The sequence below is a fragment of the Miniopterus natalensis genome, chromosome 4 (assembly GCF_054644295.1).
Source record: "Miniopterus natalensis isolate mMinNat1 chromosome 4, mMinNat1.hap1, whole genome shotgun sequence".
NCBI classification, from domain to species: Eukaryota; Metazoa; Chordata; class Mammalia; order Chiroptera; family Miniopteridae; genus Miniopterus; species Miniopterus natalensis.
The window spans coordinates 48,757,069-48,777,612 of record NC_142084.1 but is presented as its reverse complement, the minus strand read 5'-3'; the positions used below and the strand labels follow the sequence as shown (position 1 = coordinate 48,777,612).

General features: G+C 33.4%; 1 protein-coding gene across 1 annotated transcript in view; it reads right to left on the bottom strand.

Moving 5' to 3' along the window:
• The window catches only part of FSTL5 (follistatin like 5), a 491,494-nt gene that overhangs the window by 73,432 nt on the left and 397,518 nt on the right, over positions 1 to 20,544 (bottom strand). Inside the window, exon 11 of the mRNA XM_016200335.2 lies at positions 5,867 to 5,985. Within this exon, the coding sequence (XP_016055821.2) occupies positions 5,867 to 5,985 (119 nt within the window). The remainder of the gene's footprint in view (positions 1 to 5,866; positions 5,986 to 20,544) is intronic.

Below are 20,544 nucleotides of genomic sequence, written 5' to 3'. Positions count from 1 at the left end.
ATGCAAATACATTTCTTTATAAGATGCATAGAATGTACTCATATGTGTATAGTTGGTCCTTATTACTCTTATAAAAATGTTTTAAAATGATGGCAATAGATTGTGTGACATATACATCATTCTGGTCACATTTATTCAAATAACTTGGCTGGTACTTATTAATAATCTCTTAAACAAGGCTTAATATGCTATCTTAGATAAAATTACTTAACTCAATTAACATGCTATACAACTCCATTAAAATGATGCTGCACAATTTACATACTTCCCACTGCTGTTCCCTCAACCTTAAGCTTACATACTTGCAGTCTAATAGAAGCACAAAATAAGAATTTAAAACAGTATGATTTTTAATAAAAGATTAGAAGCCCTCTTTAAGTCTAGGGCTTCAAAGACCAATTTTATAAATTTATTTCTTTTGAAATCTACAGAGTAATCTTCTGAGGACGTTAGAAGTAGTTTACATTACTCTCTTTAGGAAGCTCTTTGCAGGATATCATTGTAACCACAAAGGGACGATAGCTTAAATTTTTATCATTCTATAACTCTTTGTAAGTTAAGCCACGTTTGAATAGAGACCCGCTGAGAAAAGAGCAAGTGGGGAAACATTTCGATTACCTTTCTAAAACATACAGTGGTATTGAATTCAAAAGGTTGCTCAATGGCTTCATAGGGAAATAAATTGTCTGCATCATATAAAAGGGCTGGTTTTAACAAGTATTTTTGCACACAGAGTTTGGAGAAGTAGTAATTTGATTAGAAACAGAATGAAATGCTGAAAAGGGAAAGTTGGAAGTATGACTAAGGGGATTGATGAATGCCCTGAAGGCCGCACTGCTGTAGGCGAGGGAAGACACCAACAGAGAAAGAAACGTGGACTGTTGTGTTCTCCATTTCTCCCCTCAGTTTCAATTTCTTCATACCTAAGCATTCTGGACACTATGAACAAAATCCTCATGTACAAATTTCATTCTAATAGAGTGCTAAAAGTATTTATTTCTAAAGGTAAAGTAACTTCTGTATGTGAAAATTCCAAAGCTAGAAAGCAGACATTCTACAGGTGATTTGCATCAGACATCCTGTAGAAAGTATGTTCTTCTGCAGGTCAGTGTTATTCAGCATTAATACCAGGAATAGAACATCTGTGTCCCAAAATAAAAGACCCAGGCACGATAACACATGTGTGTCTCCTGAACTCTTGTAGCAACCATAAAAAAAAATAGCTAATGCCATGGCATATGTGAAGAACAACAGCAAGGCTATAATAAACAGACATAGAAGTAACTGAGTTAAACAGTATTAAAGATTGAGAGTGGTAGGGAAGGATAACACAATAGTTAAAAACCAGAAGAGTGAAGAAGTTGGAAAGCTTGGAACTGACTGTCATCCTTGAGCCTGTAATTTAAGCATTTTGCGAAATCTATCAGTTTTAGTCCTGAATTCATAAGTCTGGAGTAGAATTCTATCTGCTCGAAGTCATACTATTGGTGACAAGATGAAATCGAGTGTACAACTAGAATAAATATGGCAAGAATCCTATCTACTAAGGCTACATAACTAAAATGAAAATAAAAATATGAAAGTATAACTGAAACCATGTTGTATGAATTTTTATTAACTCACTATCAGAAGCTGAAGCCTGATACAATCTGACATTGCAACAAAATTGAATTTTTATTTAGAGCAAGCAAAAAGCATCTTCTGAAAGATTTGATGGAAGATTCAATATTCTAAGTATTCCAGCTTTTATCTAAACTTTACTGGTCAGTGAGTTATTTTGGGAATTGCACTGCTACTCTCTTAACATCAACAGTGAATTTGGAAAATATTATATCCATGTTTAATCTTTTGTGGGGAAAAGATGATTGGAAAAGACTCATTTCCACTATTCGCACTCAGGAGATTTATCTTCTAAACTCCGGAAGAATTAGCTTTTTATTTTTATTTTTATAATGGAACTCCAAACTATCTTGTACAGAGCATCTGCACAGTACATTTTGACTATGTGGTCCTGAATTAATAGACCCATAAGATTATATTTACCTTGAAACAATTCACTGATAAATTACTCCATGAAACATTTCTCACAAACACATTAAAGGTAGAGTGTTATTTTGTGGCAATTGTAAAATAAGGAGTATTACGGTGAGGGGGAAATTAGATGTATACATCTTTAAAACTAGGGAACACTTAAAAGAATAAAGAGCCTCAGGCTCTAAGCAATGGGATTTTCACTAAATTCATTTAACAAGTGTTACTTGACTGCCTGGGATACGTAAGGGACTGTACTAAGCATGTTGGGAATGTAAATACTAATTAAACAAGGTCCTTGACTTAAAAAGATAGCAAGATGTGATGCTTAATTTTGTATGCCAACTAGTCTATGGTACCTAGTTGTTTGGTCAAGCACTTTTCTAGATGTTTTTGTGAAGGCATTTGTGGAAGTGATTAACATTTACAATTAGTTAACTTCAAATAAAACAGATCACCCTCCCTAAAGTGAGTGGGCCTGATCCAATCAGTTGAAGGACTTAAGATTTAAGAATGAGGTTTCCCGAAGAAGTAATTCTGCATCAGACTTTCACACAGAAAAGCTGCTTGAGTTTCCAGTCTTCCTACAGGTTTCAAACTCAAGACTATAATAACAATTTGTATCTGAGTTTCCAATCTGCTGTTCTTAGCTGTGGATTTGAGACTCATGACTACAACATCAACTTTTATTTGATTTTCTTGCTGGCTCATCTGCTCTACAAATTTCAAACTTACTATCCCAACCACCACCACTTGAGCCAATTTCTTAAAATAAAGACATAGGCATAGAGAGACAAACACAGATATACATATAGATATAGATAATCTCATTGGTTCTGTTTCTCTGGAGAAAAATTTTCTCCTCACATAATACTCAACAATTTTCTCATGAAATTATTTTATAATTAAGTCCTTAATTGCACCAAATAGTTTACACACTCTGAAGTTGAAATCTCTCTTGCTTAAACACAGAAAACAAAGTAAGTTCAAATAAGAAATAATGATTTAGTTTAACATCTATTCTCAAAGCATAACACAATCAATTTCTTCTTATTTCTACCACTATATACTTGTGTATTATGAAAGTATCTCTTTGTACATATCTAATTATTTAAGCTTATCTCATATTAATAAATAAAAAAAAAATCAGTATAAAATTAAAGTTCATCTACCTTATCTTTTATTTCATATAAATGACCTATAATAATTACATAACAAATATATATTTTTCCTTTTGGCTATAAATAAATGTCTTTATATTCTGTATTTAACAATTATATGTGGGACATGGTTTAATCAATTCACAATTCTCCACATTATTCTTAGTGCTTTAAAAAACATTTTGGTTAGTTTAAATATTCTTGTATTTTAATTTCAACTTCCAAAGCAATAGAAATGTCATAAATTTAAACAGACACACACTATTTAATAGTTGCTCTCTTCTTAGAAATATAAACCTGATTTTTATTACCCTTTTTTCTTACTCTTCCATAAGAGTATAAAAATTTTAGTAAATTTTATTTTATATAAGAAAGCTACTTTTCTATTATGTATCTTTTTTTATTTTACAATATGCATTTCTGCATAATCCCATATGTAGAATGATGATAAGATTTCCAGGAGATGTGACTTGCAAAATCTGATGCAGTAAATTAGTTCTTAATAACTAATTGTCCTTGCTTTGTCACTGCTGATATACAATTGTGGATAAGGGTTCTCAGATTGAAAGAAATTAGTTAAGGCAGTAATCATTGATATTAGTTTTCTATTATTTTTTATAGAAATTTATATATAATTTACATATATTCATGTATATATATAATTTTTCCCTATATATATTCAGATATATTGAGATAGGCAAATAAACATAATTCTATCTAGTTTCTACTGTAGATGTTTTAGGAGGAAGTCAGAGAATCCAAAGGCTTTAAAGAGAAAGGAATTCAGGTAAATAAACTTCGCATCCCTCTTGTCCAGACATATAAAAAATTGTCACATCAAGTTTCTGCTTGCTCTTTTAGCTTTAGATTCCATATAGTAAAATTAATTCATCTACAGCCATTGAAAAATGTTCTGGAAAAGCACATTCTTTGAGACCTGAGTCAAACTGTGTTGAGCCATTTACTGGCACTCTGGAACAGCACACAGAAAATGCAGAAAGACAATTCTTTGTCTCTATATTTGTAAGTCAAATTCATGAGGTGACAATTTTGTGATGAAAATATGGATTTTGCAGATTATTTTATTAGTATTATTAACTGAAGTTTCCATTTCTATGATGTAACCAACATATCAGTGTCAGCTACAAAACTGCTGGTCATATAGGAATCAGAATCAGAGAGAAATTCTCCTGTCAAATTATGTTGCTTTTATTTAAATAATAATTTGGTGCCACATTTTTTACACCTGTGTGTTAGTCCAAGTTTCTAATCCATAATGTTTTTATAAAAATATGAATATGGTATAAAATTGAATGATATGCATTAGCAGAAGCTAATATTTGGATTTTATATATCTATTTATTTATACACATATACATGAATACCTTATTCAAAATTAATTTAGTTGCTATTGATATTACATGATTATAAAACAATATAAATTGCATATATAATTAAAAGTGTTTTCTTACTTGTAAACTGTAACTTAATATGGTAACAATACTATTTAGAATTTGCCCTATAACTAAAATATTTTTAAATTAATCATGGTTTCATTTGCTTTAAACAATCACAGACATATTGAATAAAATTATTTTCTTTATTTAAATTAAGAAGTCATTAGATTACTTTATCCTACAGAATATCTGGAAAGAAGGTGTTCTATCTTATCTCACTCTCATAATGTTTTTCTTATTCTAGGTCATGGCTTTAAGGTGTAAATTGTTATCTCCATACAGGGCTTGGCAAAAGTAGGTTTACAGTTGTGAGTATGTGAAACACAGAGTTTATTCTTGTATTATTATTTATTAATTATTGTATTATTTATTTGTGTTACAACTATAAACCTACTTTTGCTGACCCCATATATCAATATTCAATAACAACACTGCCTACTAGTAGCCTGGAAATAAGAATTGAAAATAAAAACTCTAAACTATGGTATTGATATCTATTTTACTGATATCTCATGGTCATGCCAACCTTAAAAATGAGCATCAAGAGAGGGTTATATGATGAGGTCTGACAATAACTTATCTAATTTTGGGTGTTTGGTGTATGTCTGAACTTGTGTAGGAATATATGGTAACACAGATACCTTTAGTGCTACATATTTGGGTATAAACATATTTATGTGATGGTACATAATTTATTATTATCTTACAAAAAAGTATGTATATATATAAACATATAAGGTACAAATAAGTACATCAATTGATATTTCCCATGTAAATCTAAGTTGTTCACTCCATTGAGACCTCATGAGAAAGTGAGATGAAGAGTAAAAGAAAACCCACATTTATAAAGCATTGAATATACCTCAATTTCCCACCAGATTATATACATGCTGTTTCCTTTCATTTTATTAAAGGGAACATTGCCTGCCAAAATGAGAGATGTTCTAAATTAAGGAGCAGGTGAAGTTATTATGTTGCATTCAATTTCAGTATTTTACTTTCACTGCCTTTACTTTAATTACAAACAAATAATTAGGAATACACAGTATATTATTTTTGCCTCAATATAAAACCTGCATAAATAACAGCCAATATCATTGTTTTAATATTTTCATCCCAATATATCTCATATATGTATATATTTTATTGTATTTCCAAAATATAATTTTACTTAACAAAATTATGGCGTAAAAATGCGGAGATTATTAAGATACTTGCCTGAAATCCGAGGAGCTTTTCACTAGGCTTAATGTGCCTCTGAAATTCACACTCTATGGGTTGTATCACTTTGATTCCATCTTCATAAAACACATAGAACATGTTTCCAATTCCCAGACCTTAGAAATAAAAACACATTCAAAAGCTCAAAATGAAATCATCTGAAAACTTTGCAACCAATACTCAGTGCCCCTCATATTGCTGACAGATCAATTTGTGAAGTCATGTAATGTTAGTAAAGCAAACCCTCCGTGACCTGCACCGAATGCAAGCAACTTGGTGATGTTATGCAGACTTTCGACCTCATTCTCTCCAATTTACAATTCAGTGATATCTTTAGTACAATTCAATATATTTAGAATAATTATAAATGGAAATAATAAACTCTGATACATAGATTATGCCTGATACCTTCTCCAGTTAACTCAGTTTTTTTAAGGGATAAAAATATTTTTTGAAGAATCATATTTATTTTAGTACTTTTCTTAGAGTTCTCTAGAGAAAACAAAATTTCATTCTTTGTAGGAATTGAGTTTATATAACAATTTTTAGAAACAAAAAGAACAAGTCCTCCAGACTTTAGAGAATATATATTTTCCTAAACTAATTTTTATAATGTAAATATAATCCTGCATAGAGGTCTTATATATCATTTTTTAAAAATAATTGCAGCACTGGGGGCCCATTTCTATACTTTACGACTTGAATTAACTTAAGGTTTTAGAAAAGAACCTCGGTGTACTAATTTAAATCACACTTTTCTTTCTTTTTTTTTCACACTAGAGATATCACTGTGTGGCATCTTAGAATTTCATATCACTTTATAAATCCAAACCTAATCAAAACAGGGCACTAAAATGAGATGCCTGGAATGCAGCCGGGCTAACTGAGGCCCGCACCTGGGGGACGGCTGCATATTGTCGCACCCCTGCTCTCTGCAGTCCTCTACTCTGCCTCGTTCTGACATGTCCAGACCTAACCGCATGCACTCTTTCCTTTTCTGATCCTCACCTGAGTAGCTTCCTTTCCCAGTTGTGTTAGTTTCCATAATAATCGTTATTCAGTCTAATTATACCTTATGATTCAGGGATAGCATGTGTTCTTTAAAAGATAAGCAATGATATAAAAATCTTGGGAGCTTGGAAAGGCAAACCACTGTTGCTTAAAATGTTTAAAATCTGCCCGGCCGGGCATGGCTCAGCGGTTGAGCTTCGACCTGGGATCCAGGCGATCGGGGTTCGATTCCCGGTCAGGGCACATGCCCAGGTTGCGGGCTTGATCAATGCCTCTCTCATCATTGATATTTCCGTCTCTCTCTACCTCTCCTTTCCTCTCTCTGAAATCAATAAAGATATATTAAAAAAAAAAGTTTAAAATCTAAAAACATCTATAGGGAAAGATAATTTATTTAAATACAAAAAATTCCCTAAGCATTATTTTTATTTCAATTGAGAATATCTGCAAGGTCTGTTAAGTCAAGCCTGAGGATCACAATAAGGGTGTATTGTTTTGTAAAATTATTTGTTCAGTTTAAGACATAATTATTCTTATTAACTATGTTATTAGTTTAAAGAGTCATCAATTCTGCACATCTAGCAACATGTCCATCTACTGTTATGATTTAGAAAAAAATGTATTCAAACATAATAATGACTTTATTTGTAATAGTGTTTATAATTATATTTTAGCACATACAATTATTTCTACTTAATAATACATATACATTTTAAATGACTCCAGGTAGTTTCAACATATTCTTATTGTTTTATAAATATTTTACACTACTTATATTTTAATACCTGGAATTATTTTCAGTTAATTAAACATTTTAAGTCCAGAAATACTACATTATAGTGGGATAGTCACAGAAATGGCATGAAATAAATTCAAGCCATATTTCTAAAAACCTAAAATTTAGTAGTTGCAAGCTTTTCTTTATAATTACAGTTGTGCATAAAGAACTATACATTCAAGGCCCAATGTATAAAATTAAAAAAAACACATCAGTTTTTATGCAAAAAATTGATTTGTATCAGCAAGTTTCCAGTAGACAGCCACCTAAGACTGATGTGTGCTGTAGATATCAATGATTATCAATTTAAGATTAATTGTTGTTGAAACTTATGAACATAACAAAGTAGTAATGTGGTGTCTGATGGTCAGTTGTCAGTAACATACTATGTTCAATAATTATCGCAAAGCCCATAACATTTTTGAATGAACATGATTCTGCTCTCCTTGAGCTGATGCAAAATTCTACTCCACAATCAGGAACGTGAAGATGTTTGAGCCGAACACTACTCTTAGTGCAGATTGTTTGTAAACTCCCTGGAATAACGTCCCGCCCTTTCTTATTGTGTTCCTTTACCATGTTATGTCCACGATACAGTCAGTGGGATTCCACTGTATTCTTGCACTGATGAAATTTCCGAGCTGTATCAATCACTCTGCTGTGAAATAAAACTACACCTAAACCTTTTAGAGTCATCTTTGAGTTCCTCCTTCCCTATGCACAAGGGGTACATTTTGTCATTATTCTGACATATTTTGTTCATCAAATGTTTTATTTAAGACTTAGTAGCAGAGATGGAGAAATTAAAACATTTAGCAGAGTGACGGACACATAGTAAGATTTCAGGAAACGACTGTCACTATTTTTAGTACTAACAATATCTCTTTGAAAAATTAATGGGAAAAACAATTGGTGAAATATATTTAACCTGAGTATGATTACTGTCCTCATGCTTTCCTCAGATCCATACTGTGAGATATACTGATAAATATCTGTTTCATTTTTCGATGATGTCAAATCCATGAACTGCTAATAGTTCAAATAGATTTTCTAGTAGAGCAGGTCTCACAGTTGATCCTTTCCATGGATCTACAAAGTCAAAGCTATTTTCATAATAATACTAAGATATCATTTGGGTGTTTTCTCCTGGTCTCCCAAGTTAGATTCTCACAGAAGTAGAGTGCAGTTTTTGACAGGCTACGTAACACATGAGGTCAAGAGTGTTGTCACAATAATTCAATGAACAAACAGATATAGGAATCCAGCATTTCATATTCAGTCAGACATTTAAAAGATTTGAAAAATGTAAAACAATATGAGCCTTATTGTTTTCTGCAAATATAGCTTTAAAAATAATATGTTATTTATGGTTACATGTAAGGGCTTTATTGTGGTTACATTTAAAAAATTAAATATCCATTTAAATTTTTCTGTTTTAATTTCTAATATGGTAAATATAAGTGGATGAAAAGAGCCCACATAGACATAAGCTGAGAAAATCATGGTTATAGAACATACTGGAGGGCCAGGGTAAAGCTATGTGTTCTCAATAACACTATGTGTGCTCAGTAATATTGAAAAGTGTAACAGGGTCCTGAGTCCCAAAAAGTTTGATAACCGTGTAGGTTTCCATTACAATTCTCTCCTCATCAATGCTTTATACTGTGGTATATTACAGAAGTTCTTGACTTCAGTGAAAGCTTCACTGCTCAGTCAGAGTCAGGACTGGGAATATGTACAGGCTTGTTTTTTTTTTCTTTTTCCATCCCCTGGTGAAGTCAGATACATGTACTTTATCTTCTCCAGGTCGATTGTTAATCTAATAGAGTATTGTGCTCTAGAATGTAATCCATATTTGTGGGTTCCTTGTGAGCTTTCTTTTTGCTTTGTTATTGTTTCTATACAGAGAGAGAACATAAGCAAGAATTACCTGCAGTCTCATAAGAAAGAATTATTTTCCAGAGGATTTTCTAATCAATAATGCACCTTAAATACATGAAATAGACTGAGGAAAAAATGGATGTAATGCACATTCTTGTCTCAATACTTTGAGGATAGCTGCTCAAATTGATAGTGTATCATGATAATACAGTGCTATCATTTATTATATATAGAAAATATTTTATGGAATTTATACCAATAAGGAAATTTGGTTAATTTCTTGTTACTGGATGAATATATATTAGTAACAAAGGAGATTTTTTTGGTGACAAATATCTTCCTCGGACTTAATTTTACACTACTTTAGCACTTAAGTTATGGTCAATAGCAAATTATAATTCTACAATGGAGTGATTTGGTAATCGAAGATGAATCAATGAGTTTTAGTGTTAAATAAAGCCCTTTACTGGTTGATATTATTCTTTTCATTTTCAAGTGATCCTAAACTTAATTATCTGTTTTTTGAAATATAGAAGAAATCTTTTTTTAGCTAAACAGAGGCAAGAATAGATTGTACACATTATATTTCTCATCTTGAATAACTTGGCAGAGGCAGATTTTTGGTTCATGAGTGTTTCCTTTTTTTTTTTTTTGTATCTATGCCTTTGAAGCTATAAACCTTTTCACACAAAGTGTAGCATCATACCATCGTGCCTCAGTAAGTTCTTCATACCATGTTCACCTAAAATAAGACTTACTCTTTCGCTCTTACTAGAAAGTTTCTGGGAGTGATTGTGTCAAGCTCTTTATTAGGCAATATTAATCAGGGAATTGGGTGCTGTCTAACTATTATATATACTTGATTCTTATGAGATATGTCCCTCACAGGTAGCAGTGACTCCAGTTCAGGTAGGAAGCTGTAATTGGGGAAGAGAACATTTGTCTTGGACGGATTGTGAAGATAATAATTTGGGCCATTGTTTGCATGGAGTGTAATGACGAATACATATTCTTCTCCTAAGAATATAATTAAAGCACAATTGATGGGCTATTTGAGTACCTAGTCAAACACTTCATTCCAAGCCTTTGTGATTAAGTAATAATAATAATAATAATAATAATAATAATAGACAATAGATGCTATTTATTGAATGTGGACTACATTTAACGAACTGATAACAGCCCTATGACTATTAACAAATATCCTCACTTTTGAAATAAGAAAATTATGACATTAAAAGTTTCTAGTGGTGAAGACTGGGTTTGAATCCAGGTTCTTCAAGTTTATAACCCATTTTCTTAAATAATTTATTATATTCCCTAGATAAGGCAATGGTTTTTATAATTTTTCTTTTCCTAACCTAATGAGGGTTTATTATGTAAATTATCTTTAACTAAGGTTGCTTTCATTTTTTTGACTTAATTTTATACTCTTAAAAGTATTTCAATATATTATAAATTAATTTCCTGACTGTATGTCAATGATCAATTATGATTCAAGCTTATGAGCAGTATTAATATTTTTAATAGTAGAAGTTTACATAAAAATGCTGAAATATAATAAAATAAAAATATTGAATCAAAAGAAAAAGCAATAATTGAAACTGATAGTCAACATATCTACTAAAAAATTAAGCAAAATAACCACAACAATATAAGAAAGAACAGACTTTAGTACCTTCTTCTCTCCATAAAATGTTAGCTACTGCAGCATGTTAAAAGAAAGAGAAGGAAAAATGAGTAAGAGCGCGTCAGCTGCACAGGAATGTAAATAACCATTACAGAGGCCACAGTCTTGGAGACAGAGCATGTACGTAAAAGTAGTGAAGTGAATTCAACAAACTGCTTTAAATGAACAAGACAGTAAAAATGCTGGGAATAGTTAATAATGTCCCATTCGTTTCTTGAAATAGCCTATTCTTCTTTGGCATAAAGATGTTGTTAATATACAAAGAACATTTTACGCATCACTGAAAAGAATGGGATTTTTAAGTTAATTGTATTGAAATACAGCTTAAGAACAAGCATTGGTAGTTAAACTATTTATTTATTTGACAGTATCATTAAAACTTACTAAATGAAAAAGTTATCTTTTTAAAATTCTCAATAATCAAATATGTTGTAGTCCTACATAATATGCAATATTCCTGAGCAAGAAGATTTCTTGTAAATACAGGATTTTGAACACAGAAGTAGCATATCTTAAGTAGTATATGTTTTCATTTTTTAAACAAGAGAGAATTATATATATACATATATATATACACACACACACATATATATAATTGTATAATTATATATATACTCGCATATATATAATTGTAGAAATATATTTTTTGCTTATTTCCATGCAAAGTAATGGTTTATATTAACTTGTTTCTAAACAATAGGTTTATCAAATATTGTATAGGCACTAATTCAGTAAAGAGTTAAAATAGTAAGACAGAAGTAGGGTGGAGGGGGTCAATGGGAGAAAAGGGGGGATATTTGTAATACTTTTAATAATAAAGTTACATTTCAAAAAAGAGAGAGAGAATATCAATAGAAATATTCTCAAGGAAATGTCTGCCTTCCTTACTAATTTAGAATTTTCCAATTTCTACATGTTCTCAAAGCAAAATAATATAAGTGAAAAGAAAATGTAACTTATGGAAAAATCTCACATATGTATAATTACTCCCTGAATACTTGAACTCTATTAAAGCATAATCACTTAAAAAAACAACTGAATACCCACAGTGAATGTAGCAGAGCCAGGACTGGAGTCTTGCCTTCCTAGCTAGAGGCTGAAGGCCCAAGTCATGAAGTTTTAAGCACCTGCTTTACATTTTTTAAAAAATAAATTTTTGTACAGTAAGCATTTTTGTGTGATTTTTGTTCTTAATTTCTTAAGAACATTTATTCAAACATGCATGCATGCATGATACGTGCATCCCCCCAGGGCATTTTATGATGCTGTTCTTGTTCCTTAGAGTCTGCTTGGAATGAATATAAAAAGATAGATTCTATTTGCAAGGAGAGGACATAGGCCTTGGGAGGGAGAGAACCATGCTAACAAATAATTATGACCTCGTGATAAGTGCAATCAAAGAAGCAAATATCAGGCTCAGTGGCTAGGGACAGGGCAGAATGATTACCTCTGTGGGGTAGAGTTTGGGCAGCGGAGGGAGGGACAGCTTCATTGGGTTGGCGATGTTCAAGACAAATAATGTCCCCCAAGCTCAGAAGAGTAATGTGGAGGGCAGGGGGTGGGGCTAGAGACACTGAGGTACAGCAACAGACCACATCATAATACAGCTAGAGAAATGTAAGGAATTGAATATAGTTAGAAGGCAAAACTGGTAGAAGATGAGGTCAGAGAATTTGTCCACGATAAAATCAAGAAAGCCTTTTGAACACAGTGTCAAGGAGATAAAATTTTCTCCTGTAGGCTCAGGAAAGGTTGAGCCATGATTCCACTTATCATTACTTTTCTAGTTTATAAGAAAGGTAACTAGACATACGATTCCTCTATCTCCATCCATTCACTTAGTGAGCGTTGGGTGAGTGCCTAGCATGTGCCAGGCATTGCATTCAATACACAGGTTAGGACAGACCCAGCTCTGTGCTAAGAGAGCAGGTATTCTAGTTAAGGGGGAGATGAACAAACAGTATTCAAATCATGGCAGAGGAAAAAATTTTAAATTACAAATTTAATGTGATATAAAAGAGAGAAAGTAATAATCAGAACACTTTTAACAGGTGGATTAGACAGTCTCATCTGAAACTGGAGGAGACTTTCTTGATGATGTTGGAGGTGACATTGAAAAGGTAAGAGCAAACTGAGTAAGGATTTTAGAGATACACTTTCTAGATATAGGCAAAAGCATGCACGTACCCCAGTGGTATATCAAAGCATTGCTATTTCAAAGGACTAAGGACTTAAAAATGAGGGTGGCTTATTTTTACGAGAAGCAATCATTTATGAGAAAGTGCCAAAAATTGCCTTATTTGATATAGTATGGACTTGCTATATATTCAAAGTGATGGATTTCCTATAAAATATGCTATCTATGTGGAAATACATGTGGAGAGCTGAATATTATATAAGCAACAGCAATAAGAGAGTTAACTCCATAGCAGCCTGCCACAGTGCCGAACAGTCATTTTCCTTGGTTACTCATGTGTAAACCGCTTGGCTTTGCAGCTACATAAGTTTTTTGCTTGTCCTTGTCTTCGTCTGAGAGTGTAAGGCTTTTAGCAGTGCAAAACATTTTTTTATATACTACATTTATCTAAGGATAACATTTCAGCTGTGTGTCTTATCTACTGCTTATCCTTTGGATCTGAGAAATTGACAACCTTAGAAGGCAAATGAAAAAGGGCAACATTTCAAAAATGTAGGTAAAATTTAATGTATTTGAAAAAAAGAACGGTTAGCATTAGGGTAGCTGAAATTTCTTTGAATGTACATATGGAGCATGAAGTGAGATATTTAAAACACACTATTTTTAGGACGGAAAGCTATGTAATATATGTCAAGTACATTGCCTGCCATATGCCAAATTCAAAACCACTTTTAAGTGAAACTGTCACTCTTTTGGCACTAATTGAAGACAACTGTCCCCTGTGACTACACAGGTTTCCAACCTAGTGTCTAACATTAGCTGATTAATTTCATCGTCTAGGCCTACAACCTAGACAATGGCCAGAAATATATGGTTTAATTTCTATAAAGTGATAAGATGGGATAACAAGATACATTTGGGGAGGGTAACTTGAATCAAGAGATTGTGTTAGAAAATAAAAAGCACAGAGGACCGGAATTGTAAGAAGGCGCAGCTAAAGGCACGGAGACGTAGAGCCAGGGCTATGATAATGTGTGAATATGCGCCGAAGGACCCAAAAGGCAGGAGGAGACTGCAACCCACGGGAGAGGCAAGAGAGTTAGCAGTTGTCTGACTATGTAATGTCAGCTTCTGGGTTATGAATGTGGATACATCGCTGACTGCTCCACGTTGCCATAACGTTCACATCAATTTAAAATAACCTCTAATTAACCATAAAGTCTACTCCTGATAACCAAACAAGTCTAATTGAAATCAACACAAAGTAAGAATTGTCGCCATGTCAAAAGATTGAAGCTACCACACCAAAAAATAAAAACTATATCCATCTTTTGCTCTAATGCTGAACCAAGAGAGCATATAATCTTCAATGGTTATTGCGTGATGTGTAAAAAATTATCTGAGACTTAGTGGCTTAAAACAACAAAAAACATGTATGGTTTTTGTGGGGTGGCAAGGCTTGGAGGGTTCTGACTTGGGGTATCTCATGAGGCTCTAGTCATCTGAAGGCTTGATGTGGGCTGGAAGATCTGCTTCCAAGGTGGCTTACTTGTATGCTGGCGATTTGGGGCTGGCTGTTGGCAGAAAGCCTCAGTTCTTTGCTCATGGGACTCCCCCCAAGCTGCCTAAATGTCCTCGTATACTGGCAGTTGGCTTCCCTCACAATGAGTGATCCAAGAGAGCAAGGCAGAAGCCAAAATGCCCTTTATGACTTGGCTCCAGAAGTGATATACCTCCCCCTTCACCCTACTTTCTGTGCCATAGCTATCTGACTGTTTTTCAATGTGGGAAAACACTACAAGGGTGTGGATAACAGGAGAGGATGATCGTTAGTGCCATCTTAGACACTACACCATCCTAGAGTAACAGACTTCTTACAAAGCAAACATAACTTCAACAAAAAATTTTAAGCTAGCATACCCCCAGCCAGACTGCCAACACCAAAGCTTCTCTTAATATAAAAATCCTAACCCCACCATGTCAGGAAGTAATTTGATTTTGATAATTCTTCACACAAATGATTGAGTGTGGTTTTAACATGGTAAACAATAAACAGGACATTATTAAACAATATTTGTTAATTGGCTATATAAGGGGAAGACTCTGCCTTCTAACTCATTCGTATACCTTACCATTGTGAGAAGATGGCACGCAAAGCTACCACCTCTTTTGTTTTAACTTCCTCATCAGAAAATATACCACAGGGTTAATTAAATAATTAAAAAGTCCAGTTGAGGTGGCTCAGCAGTTGAACGTGGGCCTATAATCCAGGACATGGCGGTTTGATTCCTGGTCCGGGCACGTGCCCAAGTTGCAGGTTTGATCCCCAGTCGGGGGCGTGCAGGAGGCAGCCGATCAATGACTCTCATCATTGATGTTTCTCTCTCTCTCCCTCTCCTTTCCTTTCTCTAAAATCAATAAAGACATAAAAAAAAAAAAAAAAAAAAGAATTAAGTGATTATAATGTATTTTAAGTAGCACCTGGCTCATGATGAATTGCTCAATAGATCTTGGCTATGTAACTTTTATAAAAAGCTAGCATTGTTAAATTTTTATTACTCCTCTAGTATTCTGAACTTCTCACTATTTACTATGTATTTAAATATATATTTAATATATTTATAATACATAGAATGTTAACATAAATACAATATTTAAATATAGTGCAAAGTAAAATATACCTAATATTTGAAAGAAATTGTCTATTTTAGAACATTATCATGAAGATAAACAAAGATTGTTAAATATTTTGTGAGGTAAATTACAAATTATAGTTACAAACCTTAAATGCATTCGATATTGTGATATTTAAGGCATTCTGGGTAAATACACATTTTATAATTCAGTTAAGTTTTGCTTATCTTTAAAGAAATTATAAAACAGAATCATAGTGGGGGGTAGGCAGAAATAAAGGCATGAGAAACCTAAACAGGAAAAGCACTGCGATAGGCCATCAACTTAGTATCTGAAATTTCTAGTAATCACAAAAATAACAGGAAAATATTGGACTTTATAGTGTCTGAGTAAGTATTCACGTGGAAAATGACATAATGTCTCTAAAACAACTTGACTCTAAGTTAACAGGGGTTAACTTCTTAGAACATATTTCTAAAGAAATTGCATGAGCTAAGATAAATTAGATAGTATGAAAATTTTATGAGCATTCGATGAGTTAAATTTTTTAAATTGCTTAAAACAGTGCCTGGCACAAGCATACAAGCACACAAATGTGTTATGCACACACACATATGTATACATATGTATATGTATACACATATTTTTTAAAACAAAAACATTTTTGCTAAACAGAGATACATGCCTTCAAAGAGCTTTATGTTGTGACACAAATATGAAGCAACTTACAGCAATAATATGGTCTGTATATCTTTTATAATGAAGAAAAATAATAAAGTGTTTGTATACACAGTGTTGAGGAACAGAAGGATACTTAACATGTTCCTTCATACATTTTTTGTCAAATGCTAGAAGGCTCAGCAGGCCAATGACAAGTTCAACAGTAAAATCAAATTTGTCTCTTACAATGCTTCAAGTGTTTATTTACAGTGTGCTGATTGAAGTGAATTCCACATTGCTTTTGATTTGCCTTTAGACACAATAAGCAATAGCCTTAGCAGTCTGTTACAAAAATGTAAAACCTGACATTCTGAATCTGTTAAATCCCCGTCCTGTACCGATAAGGTCACATGTAATTGCATTAAAAGGACGACTGAAATGTTCTTCCCCTAAGTCCTTTATATCTTAGCTCCTGTACAGGTTCATGACAGAGAGCCCAAATATCTGTTACTCAGTAAGAATTTTCATGTCAAACTAAGATAACGTTCATGAAAGAAGTTCAGCTTAATAACGGAAGGAGTTGCAGTCCTAAGTTAGAAAGTATCCTGATGGTCTCACGAGGACGAGCTGACGGGACACTGCGTGTCTGATTTGTTCATGGGGTCATCCTGTTGGATGGGATTATTTTGCACTGGCAGACTCAACTTCAGCCTGAGGTCTCTCTCACTGTATTTTTCCTGGGATATTTTTCCTTGTTTTTTACTGAATTATGATAGTAGTACTTACTAAAAAAACATTAGTCTCTTTGTTTTGCTTACATAGGTAGAGAAGGAATGGCAGGTTCTGCTTAAAATGACATCATAAACTCTAGATGTTTTGTTGTTAACTACATGATATAATCACTTACTAGTCTACTTTTTCCTAAAATTCTTGATTGATGGGTTTCCAGTTATTCTAATTTACCCACCTGGTTTTAAAATATTATTCAGCTGAACTAAGTGCACATCAAGGAGTTTTGAATATCATACATTAAGAATCAGTTCAAGAGTATATTTAAAGAGAAAGGAAAATATAACAAAACCAGAAAAATGTCTCAGTTCCTCCATGTTTTAGTTTTTATTTCCTGTAATAACTAACATATTTCTTATATTGCTTCATTAAAACTCCTGGTCAGCTCGGCCAGCGTGGCTGCCAGTTGGATTCCAGGTCGCGGCACACGCCTGGGTTGTGGGCTTGAACCCCACCAGGGGGAGTGCAGGAGGCAGCAGGTCAATGTTTCTCTCTCTCTCCCTCCCTCCTCCTCTCTCTCTAAAATCAATAAGAACATTTTAAAAAACATAACAAAATAAAACAAAAGCTCCTGGTTATAATACTACCTGCTTTTAAATCTCTAATATTTCAGGAACCTGAAGGCTTCCCTGCTGAGACATTGTCATTACTGCTTTTGAATGCCTGTAGGTGAGGTTGTGAAACACAATTCTTTCTCTTCTCATTAGAAAGGAAAATTAAAGCATGAAGAAGTGGCATCAATGTCTAAGACTAGGTAAAGGAAGAACAAAGGTGTCCCACCACTACATGTTAAAATTAGGAATTTGGAGTTACTGCCCATGTTATTTTAACACATATTGTCTTTTTTATTTGAAACATTATTGTTACAACTGGGAGCTGAATCACTCCAATTATTGTGATGGAGAAACAAATGTGGGAACATCATAAAAGGAATAAACTGCTCTGGTTTCTTCTATCCGTATCTGTCAGAGTTCTCTCCCCTTCTTTCCTGTCCCCACCTCCACACAACACAGATTCTATATTAATAAGAGAAAACAATGCCAGCTGCTCTTCTTCCCTCCATTGTCAACGCTGGAAAAAGGGCCGAACAAAAACCAGACATTGATGATACTCGAGCAGCTGCAGTTACTGGCACAGAGAAAAAGTGAATGGGGTCAAAGATACTCAGCAGAGAAGTGACAGGGAGAGCAAAGAAACTAGGCCAAGTAGCGGAAGTGTAGCCAACCGTAGCTATGGGAAGATGAATGTTGGCACTGAAATGTGTGAGCATTTTCGGCTGAAGCCTTATATCACAGAGACTCCACACACGTGTAACCCTTAATTACTGCTCACTCTTGAAAATAAAATATTTGAACCTCAAAATAGTTTGCTATTAGGTATAAATATAAAACATTTAATTTGTAACTCTTGACCAGTCCCATATCTAGCATATGATACTATCATTTTTACTCATTTTTACCTATTTACATCTTTTCATTTATTTTTTTCAGAGAGAGGGAAAGGGTGAGAGAAAAAACATCGATGCAAGAAACATTGATCAGGGGCCTACTGCACGCACCCTACTAGGGATCGAGCCTGCAATCTGGGCATGTGCCCTGTCTGGGAATCGAACTGGGAACCTTTTGGTGCATGGAAGGACGCTCCACCAACTGAGCCACACCAGCCAGGGCTACATCATTTTTATCTAATGTTCAATATATTTTTAAAACATTAAAGCTAATAACCACTGACCCAGAATAATTATAATGGTAATCAGAACAAACATTTATTCAGCCTTCATTATGTGCTAGACACTGTGCCAAGTATTTTAGAGCAATAGATCCATTAAAATTGCACTTCTACAAATGTCTCTAATTGAGTTAATTTCTATTTTAGTTTAATCTAAAAAAGCAAAATAAAGCAAGCATGTGTTAAAAATATAAGTGGCTAATCAAATAATCTGGAGAAAAATAATGTTCTAAAAACAAACTGATGAACACAGCATCCGCTTGTTTAAATATCACACAGAATGTTTTCATATTAGGCTCTGTAGCCAGAATTGTCTATCTGGCTAGCATTGTACCAACTGTATACACTGCATGAAGTAAAGGTTGCTCAGAGGGCCCCAAAAGCGCAAAGTTGACAGTAGATTATTTTGTATCTATCATTATATTTATTATTATAGATAGAAGATACAGGTTTCTTCATAGAAGTTCAAAAAGACTGATGAACCAAGTAACGCTATCTTTTGGGAAATGGCATTATGCCAAATAGGTTTTCAAAAGCTGGGAAAGGAAGATAAAACCTCACATTTCATGCTTACACTAATTGTGTTGCAGCAGCATGCTGTGATGATTTTCCACAACACATATTCCATCTTCCGATTAAATGGTAAATATATAAGACTGTTTGCTGGGTATTTGAATTTGGTTAATCCTACCCAGGTAGTAATAATAAAAAGGAAAACTTCTATATGTTAACAATAAAATTTAGCCTAAAAAATTCTTATTGTGGTATCTTTAGAATAAACACTAAATAATGAACATGTAGAAATTTGACCTTTGCAGAAATACAGCATGTAAATCACTCCTAAATTGACTTTTTCTACTCATGCTGTTCAAGGCCTCCCTTAATCTGTTTCTACCCAACAATTCATTCTTACTATGTATCGCAAATTCCCAGCAAATATTTTTATGATTCTATATTGCACAGTTAATGAAATCTGCCATGTACTTGATGAGTCTTCCCTGGGTTTGAAATACGTTCAAGTCTCTAGCTACGGAAGTATGAATGCATCCACCAAACATCATCTCAAAAGTCATCACCCAATAAAGACTATGCAGCTCAGTTGGAATTTGATCTTTCTGTATCTGCAACCTAATCACACTTGGCTTGTATGCCTATTACAGCAATTATTTTATTCTACCATGTGTTATGGTTGTCTTTTCTGAACTAAACTAAACCTACAGCCCTTCTGAAAGGACAGAATTGTCTGATAAAGTGCTATTCATATGCTAGCAACATAGTTTGTGTTTGTTCTTTCCTCAATAAATATTTAATCAGTGAAAGCACAAATGAACAAACTTATTGTCTCTGTAGACTTTTTGCTCTTCTTA